Source organism: Agelaius phoeniceus, chromosome 22, assembly GCF_051311805.1.
Source record: "Agelaius phoeniceus isolate bAgePho1 chromosome 22, bAgePho1.hap1, whole genome shotgun sequence".
Lineage (NCBI taxonomy): Eukaryota > Metazoa > Chordata > Aves > Passeriformes > Icteridae > Agelaius > Agelaius phoeniceus.
Genome location: NC_135286.1, coordinates 18,852 through 45,372, shown reverse-complemented (window position 1 = coordinate 45,372; position 26,521 = coordinate 18,852). Strand labels below are relative to the sequence as shown.

Genomic DNA, 26,521 nt, shown 5'->3' with positions numbered 1-26,521 from the left:
CCCACCCTGCCATCCCATTAAACACCTTTAAAAAAAGGACTCGCTGCTATAATCCAAAAATATACAGACAACCTCCGCTTCATCATCAGTCTAGCATTAAAAATATCTCATGTGAATTCGGGTCCCAAGCTGGGATGCTGAGCTCCGTGGGTGGGATGCTGGCGGTAGAAGGCTGGGGGGGGGGGTCGGAACCAGCCGCTCCCCACTCGCGGTGCCCGGGCCCGGGGGAGGCGATGCCGGGGCCGGTAGGTCGCAGACAGCCCGGCGCCACGGAGGAAGCTGCTATTTACCTCCGGCTGATAACGAACCAGGAACCGACACTCGCTGCCTGTTTGCTAATTGGCACAGGGAGGTGAGAGAACAGAGGGGGAGGGAGGAGAAAAAAATAATAGTGGTAATTAGTGCGGTGGTAAGTGGAGTTGGGGATGGAAATTTGGGAAGAGAGGGTGGGAGCCAGGAAACCAAGTTCCTCGGGGACTGTATCTGGCTCCCGGCTGGGGATGCTGGGGGTGGGTTGGTGCTGGTTGGGGACTGAAGGTCAGGTGGCAGACTTGGGGGGGAGTGCAGAAAGGGGGAGCACTGGTCTGCATTATTTGGATCGGTATCGGGGGTGGGCTGGGGAGGTCGACTGAGGTGCGGGTGGTGAAAAATTGGGGCGAGGGGAAATTAGGAAGGGGGGAGCATGGGTTGCTGGGGATCGGTCCGCTGGGGATTTTGATGCTGGGGGCGGGAGGGCGCCCCGGGACGCCACCTGTGGGCACATGGGGAGGGGAGGACTGGGCTACGGATGGTGGTGGCGGTGGTGATCGGAGGCGACACTCACCTGGAGGAGGTGGCGTTAGTGACACAAACTTCTCTCGTCTTTGGTGCGGAGTTCTGAGGCGAGTTCAGCCGCCTGCAGAGAGAAGGGACGGGGCTTAAGATTACCCCGGCAGCTGGTGGTCCCCACTCCTCCCCATTCCCCACCGTGCCATGACCCACCAATACACTCGGGGACCCAGCAGCACCCCTGTCCCGACTTGTTATCACCTCCAACCTAACAGATCCTCTCTCCCCAAATCGACATACCTAGTCCCCAGTCCGAAGCGACCCTTACCTTAAGGGAAAATAGGGTGGCCTCGGAGGAGGGGTCGCGGCCCTTGGACCCCTCCTCCAGCACAATCTGGAGGTCGAAGATGTAGTCTATGACGTGCTGCAGGATCTCCACCTGGCTCACCTTGGTGCCTTGAGGGATGCCCGGCACCAGCTCCCGCAATTTGGAATAGCAGTCGTTCATATCGTAGAGCAAGTTCATGGGCTCTTCCAAGGCCGGGCTCTTGTTGTGGCTGCCCCGGGCGATGGCTAAACTCTGCTCCGAGAGGCAGCAAACAGCCTCGTAGCAGCTCCGGACGGATCGCACCGGGCTGATGGCTTTCATGGTGGGCTCAGAGCAGGTCTGGAGATGCAGGACGGGAGGATGCCTAGGAGCCTCAGGGGCTGTCGCGGCAGCGGGGGTTTTGCTGGGACCTTCGAGCACCAGACCGCCAAAGAGAGGAGCTCTAAGAGCTTTGACTCTCACTCCTCGACCCCCAACTTTCGTATTTCGCTGGCAAATCGGAGAGGATCGGGGAAAATGGGACGTACGCGCGCCGTCTTTATATAGGCAGCGCCACTTGACCGCGCCCACTACATGCAAATTTTGAGCAATACAACCCCCTTTTATGTAAAATAACCATTAATCTCTTCCCTTTTATGTAAACGAAGCCCTAAACCCCGCCTCCGAGTGTCAATGAAGCATCAAACTCCACCCCTACACATAAATGAAGTCCTAAACCCCTCTACCTCACCCCCCCCGCCCCCCCCCCCTCCCACCCCAGCCCCCCAGATTGACCCTCGGTGGCCCGACGGGGGATGACACGACCACGCAGGTCCCCCTCCCCATGGCCAGACCCGCCAAACCTCTTGGGGATTATCCCCCCCTAACCCCTTCAACACCCTAGCACCCCGAAACTGTCCCACTCCCCTTCCCAGTGAATTCCCCCTATTTTTAGACAGGACGATGGGGTTTCCCACCTCCCAACCTCCCTGTTTTAAGGAAATTAGTGCCGCCCTTTTCCTCAATCCGCTTCTCATCTGACCTCCAGACTTTCTGGCGTCAGGAATTATCTTGTGACCAGCAGAAAAAAATTAATTGCGGTAAAATTGAGGTTACGATGGAGAAACCAGATTTAGGTCAGCGCCTGCGAGAGGCCTGGAGGGTTTTTTATTTTGGAGGTGGGAGAGGAGATTTATAGGCAAAGGGGTTATCCCTAGCAGAAGTGATTGGCGGGGGGGGGGGAGCGGGCGGGATATGAAGGAAACTGCCCTTCTACCATAGCTGCCTTAAAACTTACAGAATCAGAGAATGTCCATAGAAAAAGCCCAAAGCTGGAGCGATCTGGGGTCCCCGGTGGGTGTCACTGCAGTGGGTGGCACGTGGAGGGGTCCCGCAGTAGCGACAGCCCCACAACACCCTGACAGTGAGTCAGGATGAGCCCAAGGGGAAAATCCTCTCTCCCCCAAATATTGACTTTGGTGGGGTTTAGTTATGGGGGGTCTTGTGGGGGCTTGGTTATGAAAGTGCAGGAAAGGAATGTTACAGCCAAGAGGGTTGGAGGGAGGCACTCTGGGACCCTGCTTGGCCCAGGGCTCCCTGCTAATGACAGGGGCAGGGGGGTGAGGGTACAGGCACCTGGACCAAATTACTCCTGCCCACGGCAGCGATTTATTCTAGATCTGCCCAGATCACAGTTTGGTAGTGCTGGGGTTTATTTCCACCCTCCAAAGGGGCCTGGGGGCTGCAGGCTGGAGGGCACCCCTTCTCCCCACATCTCCCCCAAGCCATGAGCTGCTCAACAAAAAAACCTTGAAAGCAGCATCCAACACTCTTTATGGTTGGATTATTTTTGTACCTTTTATTTTCCCTCCACTCCCTCCCCCTCATCCCCCCGAACCCCCCACCTCACTCGTTATGAATTTCCTGGGAAATCACCTCTGTGTAAAGGATAGCAGCTTGGGAAGATGCATAATTATCCTCATTAACCAACTCCCCCCCCCCCTCCCCCCCAAAAAAACCCGGAACAAAATAAAGTTAAAAAAGAATTAAACATCTTTTAAAAATAAATAATTAGTGTCAAACTTCATGAAATTAACACAGATTTTTAAAACGTTTACAAAACATTTTTAGAAACTCTTTTCAGACCACCACCTGAATCCTTCTTATGACTTCCCCTCAATACAAAACAGCAGCGTACAGCCTCTGCTTATTCCCATACACCCCCTCTCATTTCCCAAGGGATGGCGGGGGGGGGGGGCGGGGGGGGGGGGCGCTGAAAGGCTTCAGAGGGACTGGGAGGGGAGCTTTTGTTTGCAGGGGGGTTTTGTTGGCGGCGGTTCCCACAGGCCCTGCCTGGGCGGCGGGACCCGCTGCCTTTGCCCAGCTGTGGCCCGGGCCCTCCAGCTGTGTTGATCTAACTCCCGGCCCCAGACAGCCTGGCGCCAGCCCTGCGCACGTCATGCATTCACAGAGGGATGCGTGGCCAAGGCAACCTCCCCCCGCGCCTCCCCCCGCACCGCCACCGCCACGGCCACGCTGCCGCCCTATTCCAGGGGGATTCATTCCAATCCTGGGATACCCCGAGTGTGTGAGAGGGCTGGGAGCACAAGAATGCTTTTATCTGATCACCCCAAGTTTGTGTCACAACCCCTCATTCCCCCGGAGGGGTCACTTCACTTTTGACCGGGGACAAAGCGGCGCTTTTAGGGTGCCCTTGCGGTGTCAGCTCCGGGTTTGGGGTGTCCTTATGCAGTGGCTGCGGGAGGAGTGGATTTCTTGGTGTGGAGGACAGAAAATGGGGGAGGAAGGGAGTGGGCATGCTCTGGAGCATGATGACTTCGTGGTGAAAGGGCCCACACTGGGGGGTTTTATTAAAATGAAAAGTAAAAGAAGCAGCAGAAGAAGCAGGAGCTGGGATTTTCCACCTCAGCAAGCACCCCAAAATGATACCAAAAAGCCCCTTGTGGGAGGGGGGACCATGTACCTCACCACAGCTCAGCTATTGCTCCCTACCCACCTTTTTCCTTTTCCTGGGAACAGATTTTTAATCCCGGGGGATTTGCCCATGCTGCAAATACCTGCAAAGGTCCTCAAAACTTGGGGGGGAGCCTCACAAGTAGCTGCTTCCCCCCACCCCAAAATAATCTGCCCCTTGGGCTTGGCTTTGGTTTGAGTTTTTTTCCCCCCTGAAATAAGTCAGTACAGGTGACAGGATGTGAGGGATGTAACATGGAGTGGAAATGGCCAGATTTGGCCTGGCTGCTGCAAGGCAGAGAGGGCAAGTGTGGGGGTCCCTGTGTCCTGGGGGAACACCACCAGCATTTTGGGAGGAATTTCTTGTCTTTTGGAAGCTGGGGGCTGTCTGGAAGCCCTGGCTGCGGGACAGGGGTTTGATGGGAGAGGAGAGGAATGGAGATGTGGCAGGGTGCCCAAGGCAGCTACAAAGGGAAGAAGGGCTCTTCCCCACGGGTCATTCTTTTTCAGATGGGGCTGAGGTATAAATTCCATTTACCAGGGATCTTCAGAGACCTTCAGGATCCTTCAGGAGCAAGGGAAGCTGAGGGACCTGGCTGGCTTGCTCTGGCTCAGCACAAAATGGGAACAAAAGCTCAGAGATTAATTTACTGATTTTTGGAGATGCTTTAAGCCACCACCCCCACCCCCCCACCCCCCCCCCCCCATCCCCATCTTGGGCACCCACATGGCACAGCACAGCACAGCAGCAATTCGAGGGAGTTTTGGTACTGGAGAAGAAATCCAGATGGAAACTCAAGGGAAAAAAGGGATTCTGGCTTCTTAAAAGGGCTCTGAGATCCCTTTCCCACCTTATCCCAAAGGCCATGGGGAGGCAGTCCAGTACCATTTGGTGATCCTGCTGAACACTGTGTGGCAGCTCTCTTGACATTTCGATTTGTGCTGGGGCCGAGTACTCCTGGATGGACAGCGAGTCCAAGATAGGCAAGGACAGGCAGGGGCAGGCAGGCACTGTGGCCCCGCTCCGGCCATTAGTCACGCAGAGAATGTGCTGAAAGGTCCCAGTGTAGTTTGGCAAACCCTCCCTGGGGTGCCTGTAGCCACAGTGACACCCTTATATCGAGCTATGATGTCCCAGATTTGGGGTGTTTCAGGATCAATGGAGATTATAAATTGGAGCTGGCAGATATGGATGGATGGATGGATGTTAGTCCACAGTCCATGCAGAAAGGAGCCTGGCTCCTTTCTAAGGATCTGTGCCTCAGTTTACCCCCTTCACCCACCACATGGACCCTCTGCCCGAGCCAGACAATGCCAGAGGCTCCATAATGGGCCATGAACGGGGCTGGATGAGCAGACAAATGGCAGAGAATTAGGAGAGGAAAAGGAGTGGCACCTACACCCAAAAAGCAGCAGTGAGGTGCCCTGCCCCCCCAAGCCATGTCACCAGGAAACCTGATCCAGCCCTGGGGAATGTGCGGCTGTTTGTGCAGGGGATTAGCCCCAGGAACCTACCCTCAGCCTGAGCCCAACCTAGCCTGGAGGCAGCACCCAGGACAGTCCCTGCTGGTGATCATTGGGGACCAAGTGAACACCATGAGGCATTACCTTGTTCCAGAGTACTCAGGGGAGGGAGAGGAACACTCTCATCTCTCTGGGAGGGAACCAGGAACTGTGACATGAACTGTAGCCAAGCTGCTCAGTCACTGTCCATGCCTCAGTTTCCCCACACTTCCTCTCATCCAAAGCCCTGTCAAGAGCAGAACCATGTCTCCATCACCGTCAAGAGCCAGAGGGAACCATATATTCCCATGAGGAGTCACAGCTGCTTCTTCAGGGCAAACCCTGGACATCTCTGTTCCCTGCAGAGGAAAGGCTGGGACTTTTGGAACATCCCTGGATAGTACCCAGAGTGGGGAGAGACAGTGGGGTTGGGCCCAGACGGTGTTGGGCAGGCAGCAGTGGCTGTTCCCAGCACCAGGATTCCCCACAGCTGCTTCCTGCTGCCCTATCTCACAGGCGCATCTGGGGAGCTGGGAGCAGTGCTTCCACTGCCACTGCTTCCTGTGCCAACCCCCCTGCCCCAGCCACTGTCCTCATCACCTTGCCCCATGGCTGGACAGACCCCACCCTTCCCCTCCCCACCCCTGACATGGTAGCAGCCCCTCTGAGTCCATCTGCACCCTGGGGGGTCTTTTCCCTCCTGGGACCCTTTTGGGGCACCCCCAATGTTACCCTAATGAGCATCACACCCCCGTGTTACCCTAAGGGGCCCAAGACTGATCAGCTCATGCCATGTGACCCCCATAACACAGGCCCTGTTGAGGAGGTCCCTGAGGGTGTCCCCCGCAGCGTAGGTGCTGAGGTGCTGCTGTGCCACTACTGGAGATACACTCACAATTTGGTGCTCAGCCCACCCCTTGCTCTGCTCCCTTCTGTCTCCAAAATCATTTTGATTCCTCCCTTCCCAAATTGCATCCATCCAAATTGCATCCCTGAAAAAGGAGGAGGAGGATGGGGCTGGGGGTGCAAAGGCTGCAAGTGTGAACAACCCTGGCTGCTGCGGTTGTGGAGACACTGGGCTCACTCAGAGGAGCCTAGGCCCCACTGCCACTGCCAGGGTGACAGTGAAGCAACTCCCACAATATCCTCGGGGGGCTGGGGGGCAGCAGCAGGGGGGCAATGGGCACCCAAACCTGGCACTGTCTGCCACAGCCTCCCCCCAAACATGGGGTGCTGCAACCCTGGCGTGGTCCAAAGCGAGGAAACAGGCATGGGAAAGAGGAGCCCAGCCTGTGTTACGTGGGGGTCCCAGGAGGAGTTCTGCTGCTCCCTGTAATCCTGGCTCCCAATCCCTCCCTTTCTCAGCACCCCCAATTCCTCCCCCCAGTTCCTGCTGTGCTGCAGGATGTGGCATTGCCAGGCTGCCCTTACTATTATCAGAGACTGTTACAACTCATCACACCCCCACCCTACATTGTCTAGCCCTAAATCACACCAACTCCAGCAACCCTCCTCCAGAAAACCTGACACACATCCCCAAAACCCTTAAACTTCCCAGATCCTCTCCAAAACCCAACACAAGCCCCTGGCCAAGCCATCCATCCCCGCTACCCCCAGAAAGCCACATCACCCAGCATCACACAAAAGAGCCCCTCCATGGAAAAACATGGTGGGGGGTGGGGGGGGGAGAGATGTTTTATCTTGGCCTCCATCTGCCCCTAATAAGGCAGGTTTATTTTTAGTGGAGGTGAAAGTCAGAGCCACCAGCTCAAGAGCTTTTTCCACTCACATCTGCATTTGTACAATTTGGGTTTCCTGTTGTGGTTTCGGTGCTTTTCAAACCTGCCCAAATTGTTATTTTCTTTGCTCGGCAAAGAGCAACACAGATCGCTCCCTCTGTATCCTCAGTATAAATATCTTGCCAGCATCCCCTGCCCAACCTCCCCTCTCTAACCTGTCCATTCATCTGGCCCCTGACATGCTGATATCTTGGAATGGGGTCCAAGCCTCCTCATGGGGCTGGGATGCTGGTGAAAGTTCAGACTGGACCAAATAATTCCTGTCCTGGATTGTGCCTTTCCAGCCCCAGTGTGTGATGAGAAGCCACTCTTCAGACTCTGAGTAGGGAAACTGAAACAGGGACGGTGTCAGTTTGTGGATGCTGGACCAACAAGCCTTTGTTATCATTCTTTCTTTTTCTATTCTTAGCTAGCCTTCTGATGAAATCCTTTCTTCTATTCTTTTAGTATAGTTTTAATATAATATATATCATAAAATAATAAATCAAGCCTTCTGAAACATGGAGTCAAATCCTTGTCTCTTCCCTCATCCTAAGACTCCTGTGAACACTGTCACACCAGGCTGTGATGGAGGAGCAGGTGAGTGGGGAGTGAGGGGGGGGTCATGCTGGGTAACCTTCCCCCAGAGGGACCAAAAGCTGCCAGAAAATTCACGCGGAGGGGTGGGTGTAGAACACCAAAACATGTCAAGTTTTTCGTTTTTATAGGTATTGGCAAAGAATTGGAATTTATCTCTAAAACCATTTGGAAAGAATGATTTGGAAAGAATCTATCCATTCTATTGTATACAGGAATGTAGGAAACTCTGACTAGAGATGCGTAGTCGTTTTGAAACCAATGTTATAACGTTTTTACCTAGGAATGAACCAATCAAGTGCCCTTAAACCGTAGGAACAGCTGCTGGGGCTGAAGGGAATAAATACAAAAGGCTCTCCGGCAGCTTCGGCCTCCGTTCCCTGCCTGCCCCAAGGTGCGTCCAGCCCGGCCCGGGCAGGGGGGCGGTGCTGCCACCTTGTGGGCACAGAGCGGTACTGTGCACAGAGAGGAGCGGTGAAGCACAGTTAGGGGTGCAAAGGGGCGTGGCCGGGCTTGAGCGGCCGCCGTGCGGGGCGGTGGCTGGGAAGAACGACAGCGGCGGGGCCGGTTTCGGCGGGCGGCGGAGGCGCGGAGGGGACAGAGCTGCCATTTCAAGACGGCGAAGCGCCCGCGTACCAGGACCCTGCATGAGCCGGGTCGGGCTCCAGCCACACTCAAGATGGCGCCGCGGGAGGACTCCGGCAGAGGCGTCGCCGCCGCTCCCTGCCGCGGTTCGCGGGGCTCCGGTGCCGCTGACCCCGCCACCCGTTTTCTCCCGTCGGGAAAAGCAGCAGAAAATGGCGCCGAGAGCGCGGGACCGGCGTCGGGACCGGGTTGAGGCAGCCGGTAAGAGAAACGCCTGTGTGAGGAGCGGGGGATGCTTAAGGGTACCACAACAAAGATGGTGGCTCGGCCGGGAGTGGCTTCTGCCAGTACCAAAGATTGCGGAGAGAAAATCCAGGAGCAATGCCTGCTGGCATCCTGGGCTTGCCAGGCAGGTTTTGTACTTGATTGCAAGGCAGTTTTCCTGCCTCTGCAGGGGGTGAAAACTGGAAAGGGGAGAGAAAAAAAAGACACTTTTTACGCCGCACTCAAGATGGCGGCTCAGGGCGGCACTCACTTGCCCTTGCAATGATGGCGGCAGTGTGCTCATGCGCCTTGGGTAGGGAGAAGGGAGGGCGGTACGGGAAATACCCCGCTCCGTCTGATCGGAAAAGTGCTTTCTCCTGGGTCTGGGCGGTATTGAGGTCACAGCGAGTTCCAAATTATCCTTGTGCCTCTCCTGTTGTGACTAAGTCGGTGTTCCCTGAGTGGCTGCAGCTCCCTGCGTGTGGAGGGAAGAAGCCTGTGCTGGAGAATGGGAGGAAGGTCCCTGCTGGTTGCTGTGTCCTTGGTGGGCACAGAACTCTGGCCAGGTGGCTTGGTGAGTATTGAAAATGTGAAAAGTGCGTATTTTGTGATTGGCGTTTTGGAAATATTAAAATGAATATTATATGTGTTGTGTTAGAAAGTAATGCTGTATTAATTCTCTTAAGTAGTGTGTTAAATATAGTTTTAGATTATAACAAAATGTTAAAATAGAAACTATGCTATGTAGGAGACTTTTTTTAAAGAAAGGACTCGCAGTGAGATAGCAGCCACAGGACACCTAAATCTTTCAAAGAAAAAGAATTTATTGCTCTCTTATTAGAAGAAATTAACTTCTTCCTGCCTCGAAGGCGCTGTTAGGATTCAGAGGAAGAAGTTGATGATGACCAGACAGAATCCTGTATTTGAATGGAATTTATGCATCATGTATGAGATGTATGAATATGCAACAGGTTATTGTTTTTATCGGTTAGTCCTTTGTTAATGGGGGTCCTTTTTCGGGCTTATGCTGCCAGAAAAAGGTACCCGGACGTCCGTAACTCTTTGTCTCTATTGTCTTGTATTGTCTTAATTTAATTTGTCCAAATTATTATTACTCTAATTGTATTACTGTTTTTATAACCATTTAATTACTGTTAAACTTTTAAAATTTTAAAAACAAGCGATTGGCGTTTTTCATAGGATCAATCCTGCCTGCTTTTCACTCAATGTTGTAATGAGTCATCAGCTTTTAGCCAGCCTCGGTTCAGTTCTTTTTCACGAATTTTTTTGGTTGTTTTGATCCTGAACTTGCCAAACCCTTAAGTTTGCTAAATTAACCCTGAGAAGGTTCTACAAGCCAATGCTGAGGGGATTGGGCATTGGATAGTTAGGATCTTATGGCCCTTCAAGGGTTGGGTTCACCCCCTGATTTTGGTGCCAAGGGAAACTCCAAGTTAACACGGATCCCAGTTGGAGACAGTTCCCTCATCAAAGTCAGCTTTCCAAACCTCTGTTCAGGATCCAAAAGAAATGGGAATGCTCTTGGCAAAAAAGGTGCTTTTGAGACAAAGCAAGCTTAAAATGCCTGTAAGCGGGAAATCCAGGAGAAATGGCTGCTGGCATCCTGGGCTTGCCAGGCAGGTTTTGTACTTGATTGCAAGGCAGTTTTCCTGCCTCTGCATGGGGTGGCACCTGCATCCCACTGGAAAGGGGAGGGAAATAATTCCCCTCCTTCCCTGGCCCAGCCCTGGAGTGGGAGCAGCTTATCCTGGAGTTATCCTGCTCCTCTCCAGCATCTCTCTGGTACCGTCATGTGCTTCCCAAGCCCCCAGCACTGATGGATCTAAACGAGGAGAACAATCCCTGTTCCTTCTCTTCTCTATCCTTGATGTTCTTGGGCCCTGCATCTCCCTGGCTATTCCCTGTCTGACTCCCTATGTGTGCCTGAGATGTGTTTAGCAACAAATCCATTCCTTTAAAGGAAGCCCAGTGCAAAGAGCATCCAGCTGCAGGTAAGTCTTCCTGCATTTCATTTTTCTCTGTCCAGTTTTGGAGAGTTTCTCTCTGTGCTTTCCTGTGACCCAGATGTGTCCCTTCCTTTGTCCAGATCCAGTGCCAAAGGATTGAACAACTGATGAGTGGGGTCTGGGATGAGAATGGTTCTGCTAAAATTAGGGAAAGAATGCTAGAAGAAAAATGAGCTTCCTTTGAATGTCTGGAATAAATACACTGGGAAAGGGCACTTTTTAATTAGATTTGGTGCCACCTCCCCTTTTTTATGGCTAAAACTCCATAGTGAGCAATGCAAGCCAAAAGATGAAATGCAGGAGTCCTTGATTCTGCAGTGAGCTTAACTTCCCTTTTCTCCTCTCTTTCAGGACAGGGAGAACCACTGAACTTGTCCTGGCCTTGCCAAGAGCTTTGGTGTTTGAGCTGCCAAACCCAAACTGGTCCTGATGATGGAGGACTTAAGAAATTACTTAATCCAACTAAATGCTTTAAAAAGGGAGATGGTTTGGTTATAAAAATATTTCTGCCTGAGACTGGGAAGAGACTGGGAAGACTTAAACCCTCCAATTCTGCACAACAGCGCAAGGATTTTTTAATTCTTCGCCTTTTTTTCCCTTCCTTTGAGTGGGTTTGTTTGTTTCCCCTTGGAGACTGCACACACAATAGGCAGATTTTTCAATTAAGCCTTTTTTTCCCCACTTTTAGTCTTCAGTGGAGCCCAGGTGCCAATTGTTTGCTGCTTGGTTTCTGCCTTCCCTTTCCTGCCTACAGCTTAACCCCTTTCTCACCTTCCTGCTTTTTGGCCATCACTGGTCATGCAGATGATGCTGATGCAGATGGCTGATAAATAATTATCAAACAGCTTGGGAATGGTCTGTATCAGGTATCAGTGACATTAAAAAATGCAGTATATGGACCATCAACCAATGAATTTAGCAACAGTTGGATAGTAACTAATCATCTTTCCTTTAAAGCCCTCTTCAAAGCATATTTACTTATAAAGGGAAAGCATTTGGTTTTTATTTTAAAAAATCACCAACAGCCAGCTTAAGTGAGCATGGAAGACTGCCAAAGACATTGTAATGTTTTTTCTTTTAAATCCCTCACAATCCCATCACGTACTGGGGAGGCAGCTCAGCGAGTTTCAGCCCACAGCTGCCATCCTGGGCTCATGGAGAGCAACCTCTCCAGCTGTCCCAGCCTCAGGAAAGCACAGAAGAGGGCTTTACACAGATCAGGGATTAAGCTAGACCCAGGTTGGGCTCAGCTCAGTCACCATGGCACTGTTAGAAGCCTTAAACCCTTTTTCTATCCGATTGATTGTGGTTGTGGTGCAGCCACTGTGTTGCTGTCAATGTGCTCCCCTGCAGCCTAGCCTGACATGGTGAGCAGGGGCTTGGGGTTCTGCCTCATGTGTTAAACATCAAACCAGAAGATAAAACAACAGATAAAACCCCTGCCCTGCCATGTGCCTCACTCTGCACCACTGCTATGAGAGGAGGGTGAAAGACCCAGTCAGTTTTAGCTCTGTAAAGAAGCTGCAGAGCAGTGATGAGTCCCTGAATCACATCCTCTGCAGCTATCAGGGGAGTGAGGGCAGGGAAAAGGGCAGAGAAAGGGAAATAAAAAAACAACAGAGTAAAATTGACCCACCAAACTCATCTTTGTCTCAATCCTAATCCCTGCATCATTCTTCAGGTATATATCCTCACAATGAAATTGGAGTAGAAAATGCTTTAGGAAATGCTTTGCAGCCCCTTCTTCCCCAAAGGCCCAATCTGCTTTAATTAGGAATGCTCTTCAAGCACAAGGTTTGGATGCAGCCAGTGAGACTCACATTTCAGAAGGACCATCAATGGTCTGATAAAGACACAGCACTTTCAAGCAGGCTGCTGGGACTGAGGAGGATATTTGAAACCTGTTGACATGCAGTTCTAGCAGAAGTGCAAAATGAAATGTAATGTAGTAGAACTGGAAAATGAAATGCTGTTAGACAAGGCTGCTCCCCAAATTGGCTCTGCCTGGATCCACCTGCCCCGCAGCACAGCCTTCTCCCTTTCTCCTCACTGCCCTATGCTCAGCACCAACCCAAACCTGGGCTATTTCAATTCCTGTCAGACACAGAGCAGCTGATGGGCAGCAAATGCAGCCTTCCCAAAGTGGCTGCCCATGACCCGGCTTGTAGGGCAGAGCTCAGGGAGGAGGTGGCAGCTTCCTCAGTGGCTTTTCATGTCCTCTCTCTGCCATGCAGACACTGGCATGCATGGCACGGCTCTGTTTTGGCAGCCGGTCCCTTGGCAGGGCTGTGTGAGCACAGGCTGAGCACAGGATGAACTCTCTCCTCCTTGCTGTGACATCTGGGCTGGCAGGGATGACACAGTGACCTCGGCCATCACCTGGCACTGACGTGTTTGATGAAAATCCTTTTGCTGGGATTTTTCTCCTGAGAAGCCTCAGAACAGAAATGGAACCAATAACAATCTGCTGGCTGTGGAGTGTGGGCTGGAGATGGTTTAGCAACAGGGGCATCTTGGATTAGTCTCCTGTGCGTTGTTTCTACTTGATGACCAATCATGGTCCAGCTGTGTCAGGGCTGTGAGCAGTCCCAGGTTTTTATTCTTCATTCCTTTCCAGCTTTTTGATGTCTCCTTGCTCTTTTAGTATAGTTCTAATATCTAATTTTCTTTTAATATAATAGAGATCATAAAATAATATTTCAGCCTTCTGAAGGGTGGAGTCAAGATTCTCGTCTCTTCCCTTGTCCTGGGGACCCTCAAACACCACCACAATCAGCGGCCGAGTGGGTTTGTGCGAGCCTCTCAGTAACCCTCGGCCGGTCCCGAGTCGGCAGCCCCGACACGGCCGACAGCGGGGAGACACCCTCTGTGCCCCGAGGGTACTGAGGGCACCTGGGCTGGGGGGAGACACTCTCTGTGCCCCGAGGGTACTGAGGGCACCTGGGCTGGTCGCCTTTGCAGCAGCAGAGACACCAGAGACATCAGTAGAAGATAAAGGGCCGACTCTTAGCAGGGGTTAATCCAAGGTTTTATTAGGAGTCCCAAAGGAGCTCCTGCACCTCAGGGGGCCTCCTGCCGAGAGCCCCGGGTAGATGTGCCAAGGTTACATTTAAAGGGAGGTGGAAACCAAAAGTAGATAACATCCTACCAACCATTAAGTGACCCTAAGGGATGGATGCTGGGGGATAGACATATAGGACAGCGTATGGGGCAAGGCTTGGGGGCTGACCCCTGGCCTCTGGCTAATCACTCGATGACTTGGACCGAAACTTCTGCATGGAGGGGATGGGAGGCTGAGTGATTGACAGAGAGCCAGGGTGGAGGTTTGGGGATGATCTCATCCTGGGAGAGGGATAACACAGGTAAAAGGAGGGGGGTACAGTTTGGGATAAACCATTTGGGAAAAATATGGGGATACAAAACAAAATTACTTCAAAGTATTACAAAGTATAAAAATGCACTACAGCAGGTTTGGGCAGCACCAAATAAAATGTAATAAAATGCTTTCAAAATTGAAAAATTAAAAATAAAAAATAAAATAACAAAATTTAATTAAAATAAATGAAAAACAAAATAAAAACTGTAAAGTGCCATAAAAGTTCCATAAAAGGTAGTGCCGTAATACAAGACCCTCAAACACCACCACAATCACGAGTTGGTCTGGGCAACACCAAATAAAATAAAAAGCTTTAAAAATAATAAAATAATAATAATAAAAAAAAAAGCTTTAAAAATAGAAAAATTAAAAATTAAAATAAGAAAGAAAATAAATAAAAACAAAGCTTTAAAAATAGAAAAATTAAAACCAAAAATCAAATAAGAAATTAAATTAGAAAAATAAAATAAAAGCTTTAAAAATAGAAAAATTAAAAATAAAAACAAAAAAAATTAAAAAATAAAATAAAAGCTTTAAAAATAGAAAAATTAAAAATAAAAGCTAAATAAAAAATAAAAAAATAAAATAAATGCTTTAAAAATAGGAAAATTAAAAACTAAAATTAAAGAATAAACTTAGAAAAATAAAATAAAAAGCTTTAAAAATAAAACAATTAAAAATAAAAACTAAATAAATAAAATTAGAAAAATAAAATAAAAAGCTTTAAAAATAGAAAAATTAAAAATAAAAATTAAATAAAAAATAAAAAGCTTTAAAAATAGGTAAATTAAAAATAAAGATTAAATAAGAAATAAAATCTAAAAAATAAAAAGCTTTAAAAATAAAAAATTAGAAAAATAAAATTAGAAAAATAAAATAAAAAGCTTTAAAAATAGAAAAATTAAAAATAAAAATTAAATAAAAAATAAAATTAAAAAAATTAAAAAGCTTTAAAAAAGAAAAATAAACAAAAATTAAATATAATATAAATTTAAAAAATAAAATAAAAAGCATTAAAAATAGGAAAATTAAAAATAAAAATTAAATAAAAAATAAGATAAGCTTTTAAAAATAGATAAATTAAAAATAAAAAATTAAAAAAATTAGACAAATAAAATAAAAAGCTTTAAAAATAGATATATTAAAATAATTAGAAAAATAAAATAAAAAGCTTTAAAAATAGAAAAAAAAATTAAAATTAAATAAAAAATAAAATTAGAAAAAAAATTAAAAGCTTTAAAAAATAGATAATTTAAAAATAAAGAATAATTAAAAAATAAAATTAAAAAATAAAATTAATTAAAAATAAATGAAAAACAAAATAAAAACCATAAATGTTGCATAAAGGTACTGCCGAAAGGTGCGACTGTCGTAAAAGGTGCCGTAAAGCGCGACTGTCGTAAAAGATGCCGTAAAGCGCGACTGTCGCAAAAGGTGCCGTAAAGCGCGACTGTCGCAAAACTGCCGTAAAGCGCGACTGTCGTAAAAGGTGCCGTAAAGCGCGACTGTCGCAAAAGGTACCGTAAAGCGCGACTGTCGTAAAAGGTGCCGTAAAGCGCGACTGTCGCAAAAGGTGCCGTAAAGCGCGACTGTCGTAAAAGGTGCCGTAAAGCGCGACTGTCGCAAAAGGTGCCGTAAAGCGCGACTGTCGTAAAAGGTGCCGTAAAGCGCGACTGTCGCAAAAGGTGCCGTAAAGCGCGACTGTCGCAAAACTGCCGTAAAGCGCGACTGTCGCAAAAGGTGCCGTAAAGCGCGACTGTCGCAAAACTGCCGTAAAGCGCGACTGTCGTAAAAGGTGCCGTAAAGCGCGACTGTCGCAAAAGGTGCCGCAAAGCGCGACTGTCGTAAAAGGTGCCGTAAAGCGCGACTGTCGTAAAAGGTGCCGTAAAGCGCGACTGTCGCAAAAGGTGCCGCAAAGCGCGACTGTCGTAAAAGGTGCCGTAAAGCGCGACTGTCGTAAAAGGTGCCGTAAAGCGCGACTGTCGTAAAACGTGCCGTAAAGCGCGACTGTCGTAAAAGGTGCCGTAAAGCGCGACTGTCGCAAAACTGCCGTAAAGCGCGACTGTCGTAAAAGGTGCCGTAAAGCGCGACTGTCGTAAAAGGTGCCGTAAAACGCGACTGTCGCAAAAGGTGCCGTAAAGCGCGACTGTCGTAAAAGCTGTATTTTTACGACGGTCGCACTTTACGACACTACCTTTTATGGAACTTTTACAGTACTTTACAGCATTTTATGGATTTTATTTTGTTTTTTATTAATTTTTAATTTTTTTTTTAAATTTAATTTTTATCTTTTAGTTTTAATTTTTCTATTTTTCAAGCTTTTTATTTTATTTTTATCTTTTATTTTTAGTTTTAATTTTTCTATTTTTCAAGCTTTTTATTTTTTTGTTTTAATTTTCTTTTTAATTTTTAGTTTTAATTTTTCTATTTTTAAAGCATTTATTTTATTTTTTAAATTTTCTTTTTTATTTAATTTTTAGTTTTAATTTTTCTATTTTTAAAGCATTTATTTTATTTTTTTATCTTAATTTTTGTTTTGATTTTTTTATTTTTAAAGCATTTATTTTTTTATTTTCTATTTAATTTTTTTTGATTTATCTATTTTTAAAGCTTTTTATTTTATTTTTTAATTTTATTTTTTATTTAATTTTAATTTTTAATTTTTCCATTTTTAAAGCATTTATTTAATTTTTTAAATTTATTTTTTATTTAATTTTTAGTTTTCAATTTTTACTTACAAAATATTTATTTTATTTTTTTAATTTTATTTTTTATTTCATTTTCATTTTTGCTTTATCTATTTTTAAAGCATTTATTTTATTTTTTTTAATTTTTAGTTTTGATTTTTTATTTTTAAAGCATTTATTCTTTTTTTAAATTTTATTTTTATCTTAATTTTTAGTTTTGATTTTTTTATTTTTAAAGCATTTATTTTATTAATTAATTTTTATTTAATTTTTAGTTTTGATTTTTCTATTTTTAAAGCTTCTTATTTTATTTTTTAATTTTATTTTTTATTTAATTTTTATTTTTAATTTTTTTATTTTTAAAGCATTAATTTTATTTTTTAATTTTATTTTTTATTTCATTTTTAGTTTTAATTTTTTATTTTTAAACTATTTATTTTTATTTTATTTATTTTATTTTTTATTTCATTTTTATTTTTTGCTTTTTCTATTTTAAAAGCATTTCTTTTATTTTTTAAATTTTATTTTTTATTTAATTTTTAGTTTTGATTCTTCTATTTTTAAAGCTTTTTTTTTTTAATTTTTACTTTTAATTTTTCTTTTTTTCTTTTTTCTTTTTTCTTTTTTCTTTTTTTTTTTTTTTCTTTTTAATTTTTAAAGCTTTTTATTTTATTTTATTTGGTGCTGTCCAGACCAACTCAAGCTGGTGATTGTGGTGGTGTTTGAGGGTCTTGCAGTTACCCCGACTAATAGGTGGTAGAGATGATGTTTGGAGGCCACAGTGTTACAGGTAGGGGTTCAACAGTTTTTTAGGGTCTTTCAGGTGATTTTTCAGGGATTTTTTAGGGTTTTTTTTGCAGGAGTTTTTTTGCAGGAGTTTTTTAGGAATTCTCTGGAAATGTTTAGGATACCTTTAGGGCTTTTTCAGAGCTTTTAAAATAATTTTTTAATGACTGTCTTACTGGGGCGCCCCAGCCACCCAAGGCACCCCGTGCCGGCGCCGCGGCGCTCCAGCCCAGCCTCCCATCTCCACGGCCCCACCGCCACCCCCCACTGCTTTCACTGCAGCTTTGGTACAGCCCGGTCCCGGTTCCGAGCCGCTGCGTGCCGCTGTCCGGCCACAGCCGGCATCCCTGTGCCCTGTCACGCCACTTCTGCCACCACTGCGTCTATACACGGCACCACAGCAGGGGAAAACTGCAGCGCCTTCCACGTCTCTCCTTCTGCCGGGCACCGAGCGCGTCATCCTGAGCAACCGATACCTGGTGTGCCTCCGCGTTTTCGCCTTCACACTCCTAGCACCCAGTGGGACTACTTTGTGTCATGATTCGTCTGCACAGCCACATCCATGCACACAAACCGTGCGACGAGGAGGAGGAGGAGGAGGGTGGAATATGACAGCTGCTTTAATAAATGTAGGACAGACAGAATTATTTTGCCCCTGCAAATGCCAACCCTTTGATCCCAACACAAAAGAATTTCGATAAATAACCGTTCCCAAATAGCTCCAGAGTCCCCCCAGTGTTTGGGACAGATTTCTCGACCCAAAATGAGACAGTAAATCCTCAAAATTCGCCAGCATTAATGCCAAAGTTAGAAAACTCACAACAATCTTTTGATAATTTTCAACTAACAGACTGGTTTGAAAAACGCCAGTCACTTGTTTTGGAAATTTTTGAAAGTTTAATAGTAATAAAATGGTTATAAAAAGAGTAATACAATCAGAGTAATAATAATTTGGACAATTTGAATTAGGACAATATGAGATAACAAAAACAAAGAGTTACGGACATCGGAGTACCTTTTTCTGGGCAGCACGGGCCCAAAAAAGGACCCCTGTTAACAAAGGATTAACCCTTAAAAGCAATAGCCTGTTGCATAGTCATACACTTCATACATGATGCATAAATTCCATTCAAACACAGGATTCTGTCTGCTCATCATCAGCTTCTTCCTTCTAATCCTAACAGTGCCTTGGAGGCGGGGAGAAGTTAGTTTCTTCTGATAAGAGGGCAATAAATTCTTTTTCTCTGAAAGATTCAGGTGTCCTGTGGCCGCTATCTCACTGCAAGTCCTTTCTTTAAAAAAAGTATCTTACATAGCATCGTTTCTATTTTAACAGTTTTTGTAACCTATAACTATATTTAACACACTACTTAAGAGAATTAATACAGCATTACTTTCTAACACAACACATATAATATTCATTTTATTATTTCTGAAAAGCCAGTCATAAAATACATGCATTTTTCACAATCCCCACTCCTATTCTTTGTAAATCATTTGGCTTGAGCAATATTTCTTATCTACTTGCATCTTCTGGACTATGCTGGCAAAATAAAACAGGGGATTACACAAGGAAGAAATATAAAAACAGTTGTAACACATAAAATGAAAGATCCTAATTTCTTCTAATACATTACCCTACCAGCCAGGTTTTAACATTGTTTTCTAATTTTTGGACTGGTACCTCGGTTATTATATGCATATATATATTTTTTTCTTCTTTGATTTCTTTTGCTTTTTCTAGAATGACTTTTCTGTGCTCATCAATTTTCAACAATCTGATATATTAAACTTTCTACAAACACCCCCTTCTTTGGCCAATATATAGTCTAAAGCCAACCTATTCTGATACACTACAGGTTTTGTTTGGGTTAGCTGACTTGATAATAACTCTAAGCCTGGGCGGCTCCATTTGCTATCATTTCCATAACTGCTTGGAGTCTTGTAATACGACTCAATAGATAATTTGGGGTCAATACAGAGTTCAATTGCTGTGCTGGTTTTACTTTTTTATTTATTATTTGGTTTTTTTACCAAATCTTGAACCATATCTTCAAGATTAAATTTAAAACAAATCTATCTCTCTCCTTTTAGACATTCAATTCCAAATCTATTACCACATTTTCCTAAGTTTCTTGTAATCCAATAATTTATTCCGTTTTGCCTACAGGTTCTTAATTTGGATGGGTTATAACAGTGGCTGTTGACATAGGTGTGTGTAATTAAAGAGGAACTTTGGTTTCTTTCCACGTGATGCTTTCTGTAGCATTTGTGACACGATCTTGCTGGTATCCCGAAAGGGAAAAGAGAACAAATGAGTGCCAGAAGCAGGAATAACAGAGGTCCAGTATGCCTTATACTCCCACCTCCCAGGCCCGTGAGGTTGCAACCCACAGCAGGTGTATTTGATCTTCTCGGTGGCGAAATACAGAGGCCAATCTGGTCTTGCCCTCTATTTCCTTGTCACTTTCTCTTAACTAATTTCCAGGCAAATTGGTTTGGACACCCTTTAACTGTGGTCTCTTACCGTTCTTCAGGTATCTCTCATTCAACAGGCACTAATAATTCCCATCCACAAAGCTAAGTTATTACTTTAACACTTTTTGCAATAAGAGCATAAATTTTGTGAACTAAAATACTAATTATTCTCACAATTCAAGCATTTACTTATAACCCAGCTAGCATGTCCAGTATTGGAATGAATCAAATAAAGTTTACTGATGGAAATGGTAATTCCCCTTCTCCCCTGTACAATTCTCAGGCTAAGGTCAGAACACAAAAACAATCTTGATCCTTCTATCTGGAGTATTCCTCCCCTAAGGAGATGTTTTATTCAGGCAGTGCTTGAAACCAGTGGTATAAGCATTGTCTTACTTCTGAATTCAGTGTTATTCTTTGTACATTTCTTGGATCATTTGGCTTTTTCCAAACTATTACCACTCAGTCCCCATTGGAAAGTCAGTTTGGTATCACCCGGTTTAAATGTGATAGTCCTTTGATTCTGCTGGCATGAATTCACCCTTTTTCCGTGGTTCTGATTGTTGCTTCGGTAGTACCTGGATAGGACTTCTTAATAGCATAGTAATAAAAGTAAGATAATACTGCATTAACTTTTACCATTCACTTTTCTTCCAGACTTTCTGGGTTTAGCTAAAAGCTTTTTCCACAGCAGCCTCTTCTTCTTCTATCCAGCTGTGCTAATAACTGCAGAGGCAAATTCTTCTTTTTGTGAGTTACAGTTAGTTAAATAAGAAAAGCTAGACCAATTTTAACACGAGATGTATCACATCTATTGCTTTTTACTTTTTGGGCAGCATTTAATTGTTTTAGCCTTACAAACCCATTCTTCAGGAAAAAAAAACAAAAACCAAAAAACTTCTTTTTAACAGTAAAACAAAACACACAAAAGAAAAGACCAAAAACCTTCTTACTTAAGAAAAACAAACCACTTTGTGAGGTTTGGAGAGTCAGCAATCTCTGCTTTGATTTTATCTTTTAGTGCTAGCCCCCCTCCCGCTCTTTTCACAGCCTTGCTGTCAATGCTGTGCTGCCACTTCGCTGCAGGGCCGGAGCAGGGGAGAACAGCCACGGGCATGGGGACCCTGGCGGCAGGCTTGGGTCCCTTTTGCCCTCTCTCTCTCCTCTTCTCTCTCTTTCTCTTTCCTTCTCTCTCTCGGCCCACTTACCGGGGCCGACGCAGCCATCCTCGACTCGGGACCCCGACAGTCTGGGAGCCCCCCCGGCAGTTCCGCCACGGAGCCAGCCCGCTCCTGCCCGGCAAACCCGTGTGTCCTCTGCTGCCAGCACCGCCGCCGGGTCACCTCCATGGATCGGTGCCTGCCGCAGCCCCCGAGACCCCGCCGCTCATAGGGAGCGGTCAGACACCTCCCAACCTTGACAACCCCAAACCTGGCGTCCCCAGGTGCTCCTGACATTCTTTTCCTTTCTCTAGTCAACTTCTCCTCTTTTCCCTTCAAGGAGAGCCCGTTCTGCTAAACCCTTTCTGGACCTCAGTTCGGCATTGAATAACCCCCTAACAACCGTGTGTTGAGACACTTCCCTGCCTTTCATGCAAAAAACCCGCATTCACACTTCTGCTCTCTTCTAGCACCAAGATGTCATCACTTCACATTCTAACATCTCAGAGTTTGATAACCACCTCCCTACTTCAACTTCTCTCTTTCTTCTCTTCTTACCTGTTTTTTTGGGGTTTTTTTGTTTTTTGTTTTTGTTTTTTTTTTTTGATTCAACACACCTCAGACGGTACGAAGTGAACCTAACTAAATTACTTCCAAAAGTAGGCTTACAACTTTATTTTACTAGGATTGCAGTAGCTGTTAAATACCTACTGGCTAGCTGTGGCTTACTGAGTCTAACATCTTTGATATATAAGCTACTAGATATTTTTTTACTCTTCCTTACTCTTGAATTAAAATTTTATGAGCTACTCCATTTTCTGTGTTTATGTATAAATGATAAAGGATTTTTCTAACAAAGGTAAGCTTAAAGCTGGTACTTAGGCTAGTTTTAACTCTTTTAATTTAACAATATCTTCTTTGGTCTGTTTTACATCATCTCCTTCTGTCAATTTTTTTCATACACGAATTTTGCTACTTGTGTGTACCCCTCAATCTATAATCTATAATATTTCAATAATCTAGGTAATTTTCTGATCTCTCTCTTTGAAGAGGGAGGGAGAATGAATAAAATTCTTGCAATTTTCTCATGGTTGGTTTTCTAGCTACTTTTATTTATTAAGTGTCTAAGATATTTTACCACTGGGTAGTGAGTCTGAGTTCTTTTATTAACCTCCGTTTAATCTTGTACTAGTCTATAACTCCCATCAGACTTTACTGGGGGAATAGGGATATTATGAGGAGACGTACAAGATTCTAATGCCCCATCCTTTATTAGTCCTTCTATTACCGGCTTCAAACCTTCCCGTCCTTCTAAAGATACAGGATACTGACGTACACGTACGGGACAAACTTCTCTCTCAATTGTAACCCTTATGGGGTCAATATTTAATCCTCCCCTATTTCCTTCTCCAGCCCAAACTTCTTTGTTGATTTTTTTTTCTTCATCCTCTTGGCCTAATTTTAAAACTCTAGCTGTCATTTTCCCATTTTCTGATATAACTCCTCTTCTTAATTGCACTTGTAAGACTCTTCCCAATAAATTGCTACCTGCCCCTGGGACCAATAAGACATCTCCCATCCAAATTCTAGTTTCTTCCCTCAATTACTACATCTTTAATGAGCAGAAATTTAAAACTTTCTCTTTTTGTCCCTGTTACTTTCACTATATGTTTGCTCACACTATAACTTTTTGGAATATTTAACAGGCAGGTTCTCTCTGCCCCTGTGTCTATTACAAATTCCAATTCTTCTTCTTGGGGACCCACTTTTAAAGTTATCACAGGCTCCAGATGGTATTTGTCCCCCCCAAAAAATTAGAGCTTATGACCTCCCTATTCCTCCTCTGTGCCCATCTCTTTAAAGATTTTCAGATCTTCTGCTTACTTAGGACCATTTTCCTATTTCTCTTAAGTTTGTTTATCTATTTAGCTGAAGTTTCTTCTTTCCCCTCTAAAAGCTGTCCCTTAAAAACTCTTTTTTTCCCTGCATTTCACCTTTGATATGCTGTCTCATTTATTCCTTTGATTATGTAATTATGATAATTATTCACGTGTTTACTCCCCTCATTATTTTAACCCCACTCAGGGGGTACAGTTGGCATTTTGTCTTTTCTGGGGGTCCCCACAGATTATCTTTTTTCCTAAGCTTTTATTTCAGCTGCTCTGATTAATTGCCTTTCTTCCTGAGAAAAATATTATTTTCATTACAGACCTCATCTCTTCTCAAATATAAATGTTTGGACCTAAAAATTGGTCTAATTGTTCAGCTATGCCTATGGGATCCTCCAAATATCCCTTTTATTTATTTCTTAAAATTTCAGACCTCAGACGAAGTCAAAGGAGCATTTACAAACCCTGGTCCGCCCCCTCCTATGGGAACCTCTTTTAATGGAAATAGACCAATCCCTTTATCCCATTCTTTTTGGATTTTTATCTTCTATAGCTTTTCTCCCGTATTTTTAGGAAGAACCAGGAGAGGGCTTTCTTTTACCAGAACTTTTAGTGTTTCGATAAGGTGATTCCTTTAGAGAGTTCCGCTGAGCAGCCGGAGCTGTGGTTACCAAGGGAACGGAGCTCAGGGCAGGACGGGGGAACTCGGCACAGCTCAGGGTCTGGATGCTCCAAAGGCGGGGTCCGCAGCCGGGATCGCCCGAGGGGATCGGCACAGCTCAGGGTCTCGGTCCTCCAAAGGCGGGGTCTGCAGCCGGGATCGCCCGAGGGGATCGGCACAGCTCAGAGTCTCGGTCCTCCAAAGGCGGGGTCTGCAGCCGGGATCGGCCCAGGGGCTGTTCCGGTGCAGACCGAGCTGCAGCGTGGATCGGCCCCACATGGCTCACGGCGGCTGATCCGGCAGAGACAAAGCCGGCGACTGACCCCGGCTGCAGCGGCGGGAGCCGAGCAGAGTCAGGGCAGCCGGGGATGGGACAGACGGGACCCCCCCTCGGTGCGGTCAGCGCGGTACCCACGGTGCACGCGGCAGGGCGGACCCCCCGCCCCTTCCGCCGGCACAGGGGCTGGGGCAGCCGCGAACGAGTGGGGGAACAAACGGGAATGGATGAGGTAACAAGGGGTTTTTTTAGGGTTTTTCTCATGGCTTTAAAAGGATATTTTAGGGCTTTTTTGGAGGAGTTTTCCAGGAATTTTCCGGTAATGTTTAGGATACTTTTAGGGCTTTTTCAGGGCTTTTAAAAGATTTTGTTAGGGTATTTTAAGGGCTTTCTTAGTACTTTTAAGAATTGTTTGGGGGGGATTTGGGTGTTCTTGGGGGTTTTTTAGGACTATTGAGGGTATGTGGAGGACTTTTTAGGGCTAGGGTACTTCTAGGGTTTTTGAGGAAATTTTTAGGTTTTTTTAGGGTCTTATCAGGGCATTTTAAGGATTTTTGGGGTATTTTTTGAGCTCTTTTTGGACTATTTAGGGTATATTTAGGGATTTCTAAAGGTTCTTTGGGGATTTTTAGGGTTTTTTTAAAAGTAGGATATTTCCAGTGTATTCTAACAGCATTCTGAGGCTGTTTTTAGGTTTTCATGGGGTTTTTAGGACATTTTGAAGATTAGGAGGTTTTCAGAGAATTTTTAGGTTTTTTTAGGGTCTTTTCATGGCACAACACATGAAGGCTGAGGGGCAGCTTGAGGGGCACTGTGGGGGCTTGAGGGTGACAGAGGCTGGGAGCTGAGGGAGGAACAGGGAGAGGGGACAGCGGGTGACACACAGAGATGCTGAGGGTGGCAGGGGCAGCTGTAGGATGACACAGAGAAGCTGGGGGCTGAGGGGCAAAGGAGAGGGGTCAAGGGTGACACACAGGAGCTGAGGGCCATGGGCACCCAGAGAGGAAAGACGGTTAATTTCCTTAGTAAGGGAAGTCTGGCAGCCCATGGTTTAAGGGGCAGACGAAGGGCTGTGCAGGGGAAGGAACTCCTCACAGGACCTTTCTTCACCTCAAGCCCCACTCCAAGGTCTAGCAGCCCCCCTGTGCCCAGCTGCTTTCAGAGGGTTACCCAGTCACACCCGCACAGGGAGCTGCTAGTCCAGAGGGGCTAACGGGGGCATCCCAAGGGTCCCTCCTTGGGACCCTACGGTCCCTACGGGAACTACGGTCGGAGCATCCAGCACAGACTAGGGAGCAGCCAGACCCACCTCGGCACGGAGCATCACTTTGAGAAAATGCCAAGGGAAGAGCCCTTTTGCCAAGGGGCAGCATCTGAGCAGGCCAGGCAGCATGTGGGGTTCCAGGAGAGGGCTTTCAACTTTCCCCTTTTACTGTGTCAGTCCCTCCCCAGGGCCCCCAGACCCTCCACAGCACTCCTAGAAAGGAGAGGGGTTATTAGGAGAAAAAGGGTTTAGAAAAAAGGCAAAAAGCTTCCTTTTCCTTTATATTTTGTTTTCAAACTGGGAGGGACTCTGCTTCCCCTGCAATTTTAATAGTCTCAGTTGAAAGAATCCCTGCCTTTTCTATGCTGTCAGGGGTGTTAATTGACAGGGAGTCCGCATTTTCTATTATTTTCCAGTTTAAGTAGAAAGGAAAAGTATTGAAAATGTTTCTTATGGGTTTGAATTTAGGATAGCCGGCCCCTTTTTGTTGTCCTGAGGCCTAAATTGAGGGAGAAGCCCAGCTATCCCTCCATAAGAGTTTGAACTGAGGGAAAAATCCCTCTTTTTTCATCACTGGAGAGATTTAAAGTGATGAAAACCCCTCTTTTCCCAGTACTTAAGGAGAATAAATTAAAGGGCAGAAGCTATTTATTTGCCATTGTATTAGTTTCAGTAGAAGTAAATGCCCCATTTCCTCTGTTTAACCCTCTGTTTAAGGGGTGCACTGGAAGGAAGCTCTGCCTTTTTCAGCATTTTAAGGGTTTAAAACTACATTTCAGGGCCCTTCTTTCTGTGCCGTAGGACCAAGTACCTCAGAGTAGGGTGAGCCTGGCATGCACTTAACCCTTACACTGCCTGGGAAGCTTTTATTTTTCTTATTTTTACTTATAATGTAGATAGGCCTAATTAGAGGTCCCAAGGAGACTTAGACTATTCATATCATAAGCCTTCTTCTCCACTGGACTTAGTCACACTTGAAGTACTACTTAGTAGCCACTAAGGAATAATTATAAGTAAGTTAACAGCAAATTACCCAATTTATCTAGTTATGCTGCCTAAACAGAAAGTTATATTTCTTACCAGTTTTCTGCCCTTTTACTCCAAGTAGTTGTTGCAAAAAAGAAAGCACTGTTATTTTTCT

At 45.4% G+C, this 26,521-nt stretch overlaps 1 protein-coding gene and 1 long non-coding RNA gene across 2 annotated transcripts; one reads left to right on the top strand and one right to left on the bottom strand.

Annotated features, from left to right (window-relative positions):
- On the bottom strand, positions 1–1,724 carry ID3 (inhibitor of DNA binding 3). The gene is made up of 3 exons (XM_054648403.2): positions 1,097–1,724; positions 824–895; positions 1–335 (listed from the first exon to the last, which is right to left on the bottom strand). The coding sequence occupies exons 1-2, from the start codon at positions 1,415–1,417 to the stop codon at positions 839–841; spliced, it is 378 nt and encodes a 125-aa protein (XP_054504378.1). The 5' UTR covers positions 1,418–1,724; the 3' UTR covers positions 1–335; positions 824–838.
- Positions 1,725–7,744: 6,020 nt separating this feature from the next.
- On the top strand, positions 7,745–13,514 carry LOC129130059 (uncharacterized). The gene is made up of 2 exons (XR_008535499.2): positions 7,745–9,349; positions 11,154–13,514. It is a non-coding gene; the product is annotated as an uncharacterized LOC129130059 (long non-coding RNA).
- The last annotated feature ends 13,007 nt before the right edge of the window (positions 13,515–26,521 follow it).